The sequence below is a fragment of the Myodes glareolus genome, chromosome 5 (assembly GCF_982192425.1).
Source record: "Myodes glareolus chromosome 5, mMyoGla1.1, whole genome shotgun sequence".
Classification (NCBI taxonomy): Eukaryota; Metazoa; Chordata; class Mammalia; order Rodentia; family Cricetidae; genus Myodes; species Myodes glareolus.
The window spans coordinates 7,984,154-7,997,425 of NC_142030.1; the positions used below are offsets into that span (position 1 = coordinate 7,984,154).

The 13,272-nt window shown below is 40.8% G+C and overlaps 1 protein-coding gene across 8 annotated transcripts in view; it reads right to left on the reverse strand.

Annotated features, from left to right (window-relative positions):
• Gpatch2 (G-patch domain containing 2) overlaps nucleotides 1–13,272 on the reverse strand; it is a 210,976-nt gene that overhangs the window by 67,149 nt on the left and 130,555 nt on the right. For all 8 annotated transcript variants that reach the window (XM_085687567.2, XM_085687571.2, XM_085687566.2 and 5 more), the window contains one exon: nucleotides 1,378–1,466. In XM_085687567.2, the coding sequence (XP_085543693.2) occupies nucleotides 1,378–1,466 (89 nt within the window). The remainder of the gene's footprint in view (nucleotides 1–1,377; nucleotides 1,467–13,272) is intronic.

Sequence of the window (13,272 nt, forward strand, 5' to 3'; positions counted from 1 at the left end):
GACTACAGTTAAAGTGTGGATCTACATTCTTCATAAGTGATTTCCTCTAACGCCTAGAGCTCTGAAGTCAAGATCTCCTGTACAAAGGACCATGTGACCCCTTCTGGTCCCCACTTCACATAGGTGCTACATCTCAGGGCCTGGTCCAGACTTCTGCTTTGTTTCTGTGGCCACACGGGACCATTAGGAACTTTCCTAGGACTTGTCCTTCTGTGGCTTCTGCCACTGAGGTCAGAGTTCACTGGGAATGGGGATGTTGAGGAATCCTGTTCCAGACTTAGGGGAGGTTGGAAACTCTTATCACATCTATTTGACCTAAAATGTGATTACATGGATAGATAATACATATTACAAGTATTTCATGACTATTGTACATTCCTCCCAGTAATAGTTGAGTGCATCTTCTATAAATTTCAGACACATAGTTGGGTACAAGTCAGTATATACAAGAGAGGTCTCTTTTGTCATTCATTTTATATTAGTGTACGTTAGTTGTACAAAATAATAGGTTTTGCTATGTTATCTTTATTCTTGCATATGATGTATTTTGATGGGATCTACTCTCCTATGACCCGTCCCCCACCCCTGTGGTCCTTTCTTCTTCTGGGACATGATACTTTTGATAACTGCATGGCATTTGTGACCTATGACCTATCTAGCTTTGTCTCTGACCTTTGCTAGGGAGACCCAGGCATCATCGCTTACTGTAAAAGGACAAACACTTCACGATATCCTGTAAGTTCACTTACATTGCATATAGCAGAGTTCTAATTAGAGCATGCTGCAGAGCCCACGTGTCTACTACCCAATGTCATGCATCATATTTAAGCCTAGGCTTCTGTTTGAAAGGGTAGGCAGGTTATTTCAGAAAGGAAGAGAAGGAAAAGGGAGGAACAGGAGCAAAAGGACGTCTTCATATATGCTCGGAATATGTACACTTATAGGATGCTAAGGGCACTGCCATGGAAAAAGCAGGCGTTAGCAGTCACACAGTGACTGTCCTAGACCTACCACCCAGGCCGAGTAATCACATGGTCTTAGGTAGTGGGCTATTCGTCAGTTCATCTGCTTACTTCACTTCCTCTGCAAGTCTGAAAATTTCCTCAAACCAGCCAAAGACACAGCTTTGGAGGCTTTTGTAGCTTTGCTGCATCCCACTCATTTGGGTGTGTGCACAGCACGTGTCTCATTGATTAGCTACTTACAAGGTCCACATGGTCAACAGACTATACACCTTAATGTAAAGGCAAATGATCTGCGTTACAATTTCTTGCAACCATGCCTCTCTTGCAGGGCGAGTGATCATGGATCGCCTATGTTTTGTTTGTGGTGATTCATGCCCTCTGCACTGCGCTCCACCCTCCCGCTTCGTTTTACCTGCTGTAGTAGGTCCTGGCAAAGGGGCGGCTTTTCTTCTCCTTTTGATGTCTCCTGTGCACAAGGATCCTAAATGCATGCTTGTTTGCCTACAAGTAATTATCAGAAGAAATAAAAATTATTAACAAAGGAGGGGGAAAATAACACATAAACGCACAGCTTGTATAATCTGAACCTAAATCAAAACATTCTCACCAAAGATGGGGCTGCATAGTAAAACCACCAATCTTGTTTATATCGAAACATAATTACGTTTGTTGACAAGCGCTCAGCAGCTAAACGCACCATCATAAATTGTTACTGGGATGAATAATATAAAAGGAATGCTTTTTAATTTTCAAAACTGGCAATCTTTCTGGCTCAACATAAAATCAAGCACTGTTGCTTCTGACAGGAAAATAGCAAAGATTAATTATCTAAAGAGATCACAATATTGTTGCTAGGTTATCAATTGGTTGCTAATGCTTTACTGTCAGAACGACATTTATTACAGGAAAAGTATGATCAATTTCTTTTCTGATATTATGCAGCAGTGAATTCTTTTAAAACATTTTAAATAGATAGAAGGAAATGGTGATGTTGTCCTTATAATTCATACAATTAGAATTGTTTAATTATTTACTAGTCAGGAGAGAACAATTTGAATGCATGAATGTCTGTCTGCTGTTCCCAATAGTCTAACATGATCCTAGGCTACAAATGTATGAAGACATGACATATAAGAACTCAGGGTGGGCCTTGTTATTTTTGGAACCAGTTATAATTATCCCATTCCGCTTAACTTTAGTCTTCCAGATTAAAAAAGTTTTAGAAAAATAATGGCTCAATTAGAAACCAAAAGGGCTAATGCAAAGGAAGAAAGGATTTAAAAGTCTTCAGGCTTTGCAAGCCACAGACAGTTTCTGCGCTCATTTCCAGGGCCATAATCCTTGATGAGGTTCAGATAGGGACCAAAGACCACAGAGCAGAAATGAACGAAACGCATTTACTAAAGTAATGCTTTTACTTCTACAGAGAGGTATCTGAGAGTGGCATGAGGCTTTAAACAATCCAAATTGAAAACAGCCAGGTATTTCAGAAATGAAAAGAGAAAAAAGATACAAGTAAATCAGTGGTACATATTTTTACTGTGTATACATATATTTAGGTTTAAATATAACGAAAAACCATTGCTGAGCAAACTGTATACATCTGAACAAATGGTTTGAAACACAGGTGCAGCCACAATGAGCGAGGTAATATGTGGGCAGAAGAGAAAAATAGCATGAAATCTGCTTTGTAGCTTAGTAAGAAATAGGCATCTATTAGTTTTCCTTTGTACTAAGTCCACAGTGTTTCCTTGTTACAGAATAAATCTCTATTAAAAAAATTAGTTTGGCCAGTTACTTTTGCTTTGCTCTCAAACGATTATTGTCATACAAAATTATAACATATTTATTAGATTGAAGAGGGAAATCTTGCCTCATGATCTCAAGAAAAATAAATGGTTGTGTTCATATTAATTTTTTAAAATCGCATAAAAATTTTAAGAACTGTAAGAAAACAAGAGACCTGTTTGTGCAAAATTAATTCAGCAAGCAATTACTAGTATGCACTACGCACTCAGCATATGCTTTCATACAGGTGTGAAAATGCAGAGGGCAGGGAAGAGGAAATGAAGACAAGAGGAAAAAAAGAGCTTCAGTTCTTACTGCAAAATAATTAGGAGTGATGATGACGGCAGCAGGGACAGCTCTACTAAACACCCGCAGAGATTATACCATTTAGTCCTGCCAACCATTCTAAGCACTTGAATGAAACACACACACCCTTTGTAGAATTTTCTTTAATGGAAAAGCTTTACTTTTGGAGTCTACTCTTTAAATTCTAATTCTATTGGGACAACGTTACAACTCTCAAGCATACAGAGTAGAAGTAACAAGGTACAGTTCCTGTTCTCAGAAAGGTGAAGTAACAGTCTTGAAGGTGAAGTGGCCAAGGGTGGAAAAGCCCATTTCAAGCTCACTTACAAACTAGAGATCTCGCTTTATCCCATGTGTGATTGCTTCTCTGGCCTTTCCTTTGAAACTGCAGTAACAGCCGCTTTCTCTCTGTTACTGAAGTCAATAAACTTCAGTATTTGTATTTTATATTCCCACGACAGTCATGATCTTACTTTTTTTTCTTTTGTGAAGAAAAAGTCCCTTGCTTTTCTGCTTGTGTGTTCACATGTTCACATGCATGTGTGTGAGCATCTGTATTGGCAGGAAGTCTACCTCAGGAGAAGTTCCTCAGGACAGTGCCCATCTTTTCTCTAGTTGCTGTCCTGGAGCTCACTGAGCGAGACTGGCTGTCCAGAGCCCCAGGGACCCGGCACTCTCAGCCACTACAGCACTGGGACCTCAGGCACAAGTGGCCATGACCTGCTGTTTTGTCTCACACATTAAATCATTTTACCAACGGAGCTCTTTCCTAGGTCCAACGTAGTCTACTCGGTTCTTTTTCCCAAAGCCTTGGATCAGGTTTACTTTCTCTAGAGCCTACACAAGACAACTCAGCTATGGTACAGGAGTGCCTAAAAAAATAGAGACCATTCTGAAAACAAGAAAATGGTTTTCTATTCCTTTAGGGTGTTGGGTGCGCGTCTGTGTGTGATGTATGTGGTTTGCATTAGCCTGTGCATTTGTGAGGAGACCAGAAGTCACTGTGGTGTCACTATTGCTCTCCACTTTCTTCCTTGAGACAGGGCCTCTCAGTGAAGCTGGTGACTGCTATTTCAGCTATGCCAGGAGCCAGGGAGCACCGGGAATCTGCCTTCCTCTCCTGCACAGGGATTCCAGGAGCCAGGGACAGCATGCCCAACTTCTTACGTGTGTGTTCAGAATATTACTCAGTTCATCAGACATGCACAGCGAACACTTGCCCCATCTACCCTGACTTCCACCCAACACTCTTCTTGCAAAAGGTGTTGTAAAATCCCAGTATTTAAATGCTTGGAAAGCACTCCTAAGTGAATTCTGTCTTTAATAATTCACTTCTCACACTATTCAGAATTTATTAGCAAGGCCCACATAGAAGATTGTGGAGACAGATGTCGAGAAAACCACCATCTTCTGAAACCTTTGGGAATCTTTGCAAAGCCAACTCTCCTGCCCATCCAGTGCAGGCACATGACAGGGTAATGACAGTGACAGACACCATGCACAGTGACTACAGCCAGAGGCCATGGACTCAGCGACCTAGGATCTGGGCCACCGATCAGCAAGAACACAGGCTAGCCCCTCTCCCACCTCATTTTGGACATAGGGAGTGGGCAGCTACAAACAGCTAGATCTGTTAACACAGCAGCTATGATCTTAACTTAAAATCAATGTCTGTCTCAAAGGCAGCCTTCAGTCTATGTGGCCGTCTGTCTTTGCAAAGCCCTGTACTGAGAATTGACTGGGAGGAGGGGCCCCCAGGGCACCTTAAGAACAACACAACATCCCATGAACACATCAAAAGTTTTCATAATTATGCTAAGACCCTTCTAATGTTGGGCCCTGTAGAAAAATTGCCCACGACTGAATTAGTGCATCTGTGTCAGCAACAAAGTTGCCTGTGAAGAGAAGAGAAGGAAGGACAGAGGTGGGGGCCGAGGACTGAGTCCATGCTGCAGTCTAGACTCTCCTGTCATCTAGATGGAAAGGACAAAGAAAGAACTCTGCTTGGATTGAGTTCCCTGCTGAGGACTACTGGAAATGAGGTTTCCATGAGGTATTTTATTAAACATAAGAAAGGCAGAACCCAGAAGCCTTTTAGTTTTGTTTTGTTGCTCAAATAGACTGCCTGACTTATCCCAAATGTTTACAGAAAGTAAGCCTTTCAGATGGCGCAGCTGTAAGAAACGGAACATCTCATCATCTAGAGGAAAGAAAAACTAATCAAACAAAACGACCACAAAGCCTACGGAGAAGCACCTTGCCGGAGAGCAGTAGCTTTGACGAGCTGACAGCACGGAGGCAGGCCACGTCAAACACAATAACAGTAAAGGCAAGACAATGGGAGCTTGTCTCTTCACGGCACGCGTTTAGAGTCTTCTCAGAGCATCAGGCCTTGTGAAAGCTGCCCCCTGGATACAATGTGTTCCCAAGCAGCCTGGGACACGCTGCAGAGAGAGACAAGCAGATGTGACCATGGCCCTGGCATTTGGCAAGAACGCTCACTGTCAGCTGGGACAATATCTGCCTGGACAGGGCATCAGCTGCACAGAAGTGAGGCGGCTCTGTGGTGTCATGGAGGAGAGCCTGGGTGGCAGAGGGATGGACAGTGCTGGGAAATGCAGCCCTGTGTGACCCCCCCTCCAGACTCACAAAGCCACCCCTCCCCTTTACCCAGTGTCAGTATGTCTCCACAAATTAAACTGAACAGACAGGGGTAGACTCGAGCCCTGCTCCTCCTGAGCCCTATTGCACACCAAGTATGAGCAATTTTCAGGCAATCCGTTTAACAGGACAAGGGCTCAAATCTTTGCTTTTCAGTGTTTCCTTTCAAAGCCCCTTTGTCCTCCCCGACTCCATGCGTGTGTGTGCATGTGCATGCATGTGTAGGGCAGGTCTGTGTCTCCCTTAATTGCTCTTCATTAAGTCAGGGTCTCTCAAGGAACCCTGAGCTGACAATCAGGTGAGTACAGCTAGGCGGCTTGCCTTAGGGAACTCCTGTCTCGACCTCCTGAGTGCTAGGACTGTAGACCTGGTTTATATGAGGTCGCGGAGGAATCCAAATTCTGTCCTCATGATGTGCACAAGCCCTTCATTTGCTGGGCTATCTCTCCAGTCCCTTCTTGTGTCAAATCTCCTAGGACATTCGGAATTACTCGTCTACCATACAGCAGTTCTTGGTGTTGTCCACTCCACCGCTCTCTTACTTTGGTCATGTGGCTTTACATCCTCCCTCAATCCCAAGCCAAGTCTCCTGCAGTAGGGAACTGGTTGCAGTGATGGGGCTCATGCTGTCCTTGGCTTTATCATCTCACTGAATCTTCCCATATCTTAGCTCCTTCAGAACAAGCCACTTGGACCTTCCCTGGTGTTCACATCTGGACTGAAACCATGACTTGTGATGGGGCTGCTTCTGGAATTCCTGCGGCAACATTTTTACTCAGCAACCTATGTCTATTAATCTTGCATTCTCTGTTCAAAGCTCTCTCCCTGACAGCCCACAGCCCCTTTCAGCTGCTACTGACATATCTGTCCTATTAGAGGTTCTGCCGCTCTAGGAGCAGAGTTCTAATCCCGTCCCCCTTTCTTCCCAGCCCACTTTCCTGGCTCTGTACCTGGCTGGTGGCTGCTGTGGAAAATGCTGTGGGAGCTGGCTTTCAGTGCTCACCACAGCCAGGTGAGCACCCCTGGGATCAAGTGTGAAATTCCATGCATGTGGCCTCCTAGGGAGGATCCCACCTGGTTCTGATCCATGAGCAGTGTGGTGGGATGGGGTTACTCATTAACAGGAGTGGGAGGCTGAAACCGGCCATCTGCAGCACACTTAGCTATGCATCATGGCTTACATGAGCAATTCAGCACTCAAAAGGCTGAGGCAGGAGCACTGCCATGAATTCCCGGCCAGCTAAATGAATTCCAGGTCAGCCTGGGCGGCAGTGAGACTGTTTCAAAAAACAAGACAATTTCTATGTAATATTTAAAACAGCTATCTATCATATAGAGATAGATAGGTTACCTTTAATAGTACAATATGATGAACAATAAAATTTAAAACGTTAAGTTGAATCCACATGTACCACAAGCCAACAGTGACTGCTTTGCCCTTGAGTGCCTTACCTGCTTTTCCTCTCTTCACCAGACCCCAAACTTCACTCACACAAATGAGAAAACCCACAAGTGCCCTGGGTGATAGGTTCTGAGAACTGTGGAGGGTCACACTAGTGACTGCTTGTGTATGCTGGCATTTTACAGGGATTTTTCTGTCCATTATTACTGGACATCTTTGCAATGAGCCTATAAGAACGTATGTAACATAGATACACGAGCGAACAATGGTACTGACAAATGCAGGTTGCTGGGCAGAGAGGGTGAATCTGTGCCGAAGGCTGTCAAGCTTACAGCTGGGGAGGCCAGGAGTCATTCAGTCAGCATGGGCTGACTAGTGAGGACTTTAAAGGCTTGGGGGAGATTTTAGATATTCCTATGTAAAATGTGTGGCACGGATGGCACACACAGTGACAGCTATTGCTCCTACTACACCACTGTGCCAGCTTTACAGGTAAGCAGCCCAGGACACAGGAAAGGTAAAAACAATTTATCTAGGTTCACACAGTTAACGGAAGAAAAAGCATGCTGCTATAGTCCACCTGGAGGTCCCCTCGGTGAGTTATCCCTCAACACACCACACAAGTGTGTGATATGAAAAACCACTGCAGATGCACACACCTGTATCAATACGCTGTAATAACAAACCATCGCAGATGCACACACCTGTATCAATACGCTGTAATAACAAACCACTGCAGATGCACAACCTGTATCAATATGCTGTAATAAGGAAACAATAAAGGTCATTTAAAATAACAGTTAAGCTTTTTCTTGATTAACAGGCTTTTTCTTCTTTAGTATTTGGTTCTGTTTGCTTTACCTAGGTTGTAGCACATTAGAACAAGGCACCCATTGTTATCTTCGACTTAAAGGCTCACAAGTCCTTGGGTCTGAAGTCCACTGACATTCTCAGGTGAGTCCCTTGCCATGAGCTTTCTCTTGGTCAAAGCTTAGTACCACAGACACGTCTTTCATTCTGTCTATGGTGTATTCTGTGCTTTATGGAAAGCCTGGCTTGCTGTTGGACACCCCTGACAGTTAAGGGACAGGTCTTAGCATGTCATGTCTCACATGTGCCAGCCACAATCCTTTCATCACATCATTATCCCACACAACACACTGAAAGTGGGAGTGAGCAATCACTGAAACTTCTGGGAGTTTGCCAGGGAAGAGACTCACATCTGGAGAGAGGAGCTGCTGGAGCCTGGAGCAGCAACCATGAAGTCTGTGCTCTATACTGGCCTCGTTCCTACAGACACTTAGCTAGTTAGTCACCAAGGCTACATGCTAGTGCTAACATTAGAACAGGTTCTTTCTCCCTCATAGGTCACTTGAGGCATGATGGCGGAAGATACAAAATAATCCCACACTAGTTCAGAATTACATAATAAAGGGTTATTTATTTAGGGGAGACTTACAGATCACTGTCCTAGATCACAATCCTCTGCAGGAACGGGAAACAGGAATAGAATCTAGCTGTGGGAAGCGAGATCCGAAATCAAGAGAGCGAGCACAGGCTTTAGAGGTGCATTTATAGTATAAGAGACCATGCCCAAGTGGGCTGGTATTGTAAAGGTTATTGGCTAAAGAAGTGGCAGGAGTTCCCACAGCACCTCCCCATTTGTTTAAATAAGAGAGTTCCAAACCTAATACAAAGCTATATACACTAGGAACAGATATCAAGTATAAGATCTGAATTACAACCAGCATAAACAATATTAAGCAAGGAACGTATGCTAAATATTTTAATAAACATTCTATCCTAAGGAGTCTAAGTTTTGTATTGGAAATGGCTTGGCTAGATCATAAGAGGACAGTAATTACGACTATCCAATCTTCAACACCAGCAAAGGTCTAAGGGAAATAATATTATTTGAGTAGGCAGGAAGTGCAATCAAGCAGCTTCCAAAATGTGCAGTAGATGACACAGACAACTGGTTGCCTGAGCAGTCACCCAAAGTCTCATTTGCAATGTTGAAGCAACCAACTTTGGCTAAGGCCTAGAGTACAGACCATTTTCAGAGGCTGGAAATTTTTCAAAACCGTCTCACCCTGTCTTGGCAAGACTTGACAGTTCTTTTTTTCTTGTATCATGTTTGTCCAGGCCAGACATTGTGTACTTTGTCAGTGGTCAAAGCATGGACAATTTCTTGCCCAATGGCCAGTTATGCCAAGAAGAAGACAAACTCCAAGTGAAGTGTCTTTGGTGCTCAACACTGTCTTGGGAATAGATTGGTGCTGCCAGGAGCAATCATGTCTCATGTCAACAGAATCCTAAGTTATTTAAATGCCATATTCTACAGATCTTTGAAGTGGTTGGAGGTTACCTATCTATGTAGAATACAAACTCCATGAATTTAAAGAACCTAATTAGTCTGATTAGAAGAATAACAAACTATTGACCTATATAACTTAAAGATTAAGAGTTCGTATGAGAATATTAAACAATCTTTAAACAACTCTACAGTAAAGGAGGACAATGACATCAAAATGTAAACAACATATAAATATCTTAATCAGAGGTAGAAATATATAATGCAATATGATAAATATATACCAAAATTGGATCAATATACAAAATGTCTTAAACAAAGGTAGAAACATGCATACATTCAACATATAAGAAACTATATCAGTGTAAATTGTCCATAAATAATAGCTCGCAAATATTCACTTTATTACTCATTATTATTATTAGTATAACCCCAACCCTATGCAAGTAATAACCAACCCCTAAAACGTGTCTCTAACAGTGAGGACAAACTTTGTTGGGAGAGGGGACATTGCTTTCTAGAATTGCTTCCTGCTCTCATGGGGGTGATGTTTTTCTCTATGGGATCTGGAAAAAGTAAAATGATGTTTAAGTTTTAAGATTCCTGTTTTGTATAATTACAAATGTTCTCTGAGTAGTCAATAGGGTCTTTTTGTTTGCTTTGAAGTTCTTATTTGGAGTTCTGGCCAGAATATTGTAAGAAGGTGCACCTTTTCCATAGCTGATAACCCAAAACCAGTCTCATAGTAGCGACATCACTATCATGATGTCATTTCAATCAGGTGGAGTCATTGTTGTGGGGCCTCATCTTCTTCCTGGATGTTTAAAAAATTACTGCAGGAAAATCTACGCTCATTGTGGAAAACTTAAGCATTATTCGTATAGACATATATTTAATGAAAGATATGATATAAACAAAATGAGCATCGAAAAAAGTAAAATATTTCCTTAAAATTTATCTTCTTTCAGTCCCATAACAGAAGGTTCCTGAAATGAGACAGAAATTCTGATTTTTTTTTTTTAACAGCATGCTTGGATTTAGAGAATAGCCACTGTCCAACTTCAAAGCCAGCTCTTATTTTTAGGTAGAGATGTATATGTGTCCAAATAATCAAATTTTACCATGCAGCTAATACAGCATCATAAGGCAGATTTCTCTTTGTTTGATGATTCTTTCTGAATAGCTATCTTTTTATCTTTACGCATCTAGATGTCCAGGGTCTCTCTGCTCATTGAAGATGAATATTTTCCTGCAAAGAACAGAACCCTGCCCCAATTCTTATGAGGTTTTCTTACCACCTAAAGGATTGTCACCTCTGTGGATGAGCTGTCATTTCTCTTTCTCAAGAAGTGTCTCTTTTTCAAACTGAATCTTTATCAATTTTGATGGTATTCATAGCTTTTCTCCTCCTGTGGAAACAAGAGCAAAACCTCTTCCCCAACATAGTACATCTCCTGGTTTCCATTGTGAGGTCAGCACATACTTGAAATATACTGGCTGGTTTAATTCAGAAGTTTTTTTTTCTATTATCCAATGTCTCTCTGCTGCTGTTGTTCCTTTCTCATTAGCATTAAGAAAATTCAAGGTTAATAAAGCACTGTACAGTCTATTTCTGGGGGTATTTTCCATCCCTTTCTGTTTACTTAGCATATCCTTTATAGTTTGATTTGATCTTTCTATAACTGCCTGACCTGTAGGATTGTTTGATATACCTCTAATATGCTTTATACTATAATAAGCAAAAAAAATGGTTTCATTTTCTTAGACACATATGCTGGACCATTGTCTATCTATATTTGTGCAGGTATATACATGATGGCCATAACTTCTAATAAATGTGTGATTACTGAATCAGCCTTTTCTGAGCTCAAGGCAGTTGCCCATAGAAAACCTGAATAAGTGTCAATGGTGTGGTGTACATATTTCAAAATTTCAAATTCTGTATAGTGGAACACATCCATCTGCCAGATGTCATTCCTTTGAGTACCCTTTGGCTTACTCCCTGCTGGTAATGGTGTTTGGTTATAAAAGAACAAGTAGGACATCTCTTTTAATCTCCTTAGCTTGTTGCCATGTAATAGAAAACTCTTTCTTTAAAACTTTACTATTGACATGATGTTTCTTATAAAATTCTGAGGCCTGCAGAACGCTTCCAATCAATTTCTGTGTTACCTTGTGCTAGAGAACCTGGCAGACCCATATGGGATTGTATATGTATTATGTACATGGGACAAAGTCTATTCCTAATTATATCTTGAAACTGAATGAATAATGAAGTCAATTCTGTATCATCTGGTATTAGCTCAGTAGTTTCAATATGCAAGATAACTCTTTCTGCATATTGCAAATCAGTGACTATACTGAGAGATTCTTTAAAATCCCTTAGCACCATGAGAATAGCATATAATTTTGCCTTTTGGACAGAATTATAAGGGCTTTGTTCCACCTTATTTAATTCTCCTGATTTGTAAGCTGCCTTTTCTGATTTATTTGCATCTATATAAAATGTACAGGCTCCAGTTATTGGTGCATCACATAAAATTCAGGGAAGAATCCAAGTAGTTCTCTTTATAAGACTAATCTTATCACTTTTGAGATAATAGGTATTGATTTTTCCCAAAAAATTAGCACAAGCTCTTTGCCAAGGTTCATTGTCTTCCCATAATTTTTTAATTTCATCAGCAGTAAAAGGAACTATAAGCTCTGCTGGGTCTATACCTGCTAGTTGACAAAGTCTCAATTTTCCTTTTATAATTAATTCAGAAACTTTTTCCACATAAGTTTTAATTTTCTAGTTGGTTTATGTGGTAAAAAGATCTATTCTGAGATAATATTTTCCCTCTGCATTAAAAGTCCTATGCAGAAAATTCTGGAAGGCAATATGACTAGAATACTTTGGATTCACTCTATCTACATGCACCTCCTGTAATTTCTCTTCAACAACCATCAATTCTTTATCTGTTTCAACTATTAATTCTCTGGGACTATTTAAGTCTTTATCACCATCTAAGATTTTGTTTAAATAAACTATTAGGTCAGGTGTTATCCCAACTATTAGGTCAGAGACTGGAAACATATCCTAACAATCTTTAAAAGTTATTAAGAGTCTGCAATTGGTCTCTCCTAATTTGTACCTTTTGTGTTCTAATTTTCTGTAAACCTATTTTGTAACCTAGGTAATTAACAAATTCCCATATTTGTATTTTTTTTTCAGGAGCAATTTGTAATCACCATTTAGGCAAAACTTTTATTTACTTCTTCAAACATTCTTTCTAAAGTATCTGCATTTGAGTCAGATAACAAAATGTCATCCATGTAATGGTTAATTATAGACTTAGGAAATTGCTTGCATATTATTTCCAATGGCTGATGTACAAAGTATTGAAACAGGGTGGGCCTATTGAGCATTCCCTTTGTGAGGATGGTCCACTGGTATCTCCTGGTAGTTTGAGAATTATTATAAGTAGGCACTTGAAAGAAAATTTTCCAGGATCCTTTTCTTGTAAAAGTATAGTAAGGAAACAATCTTTTATGTTAATATCTATACGAGGACATCCTTTTGGTAATAGAGAAGGCAGAGGAATTCCAGATTGTAGAGGGCCCACAGGTTGGATAAACTTGTTGACAGCTCTTATATTTGTCATGATGTTCCATTTTCCAGATTTCTTTTTTAACAAAAAATACAGGACAATTCCAAGGGTTGGTTGATTCTTCAATATGGTGAGCATCTACTTGCTCCTGTATCAGCTGTTCTAAAGCCTGTAGTTTGTCTTCTGTTAAAGGTCACTGTTTAACCCATATGTGTTTCTCAGTTCACCATCTTAAAGGCAAGGCTG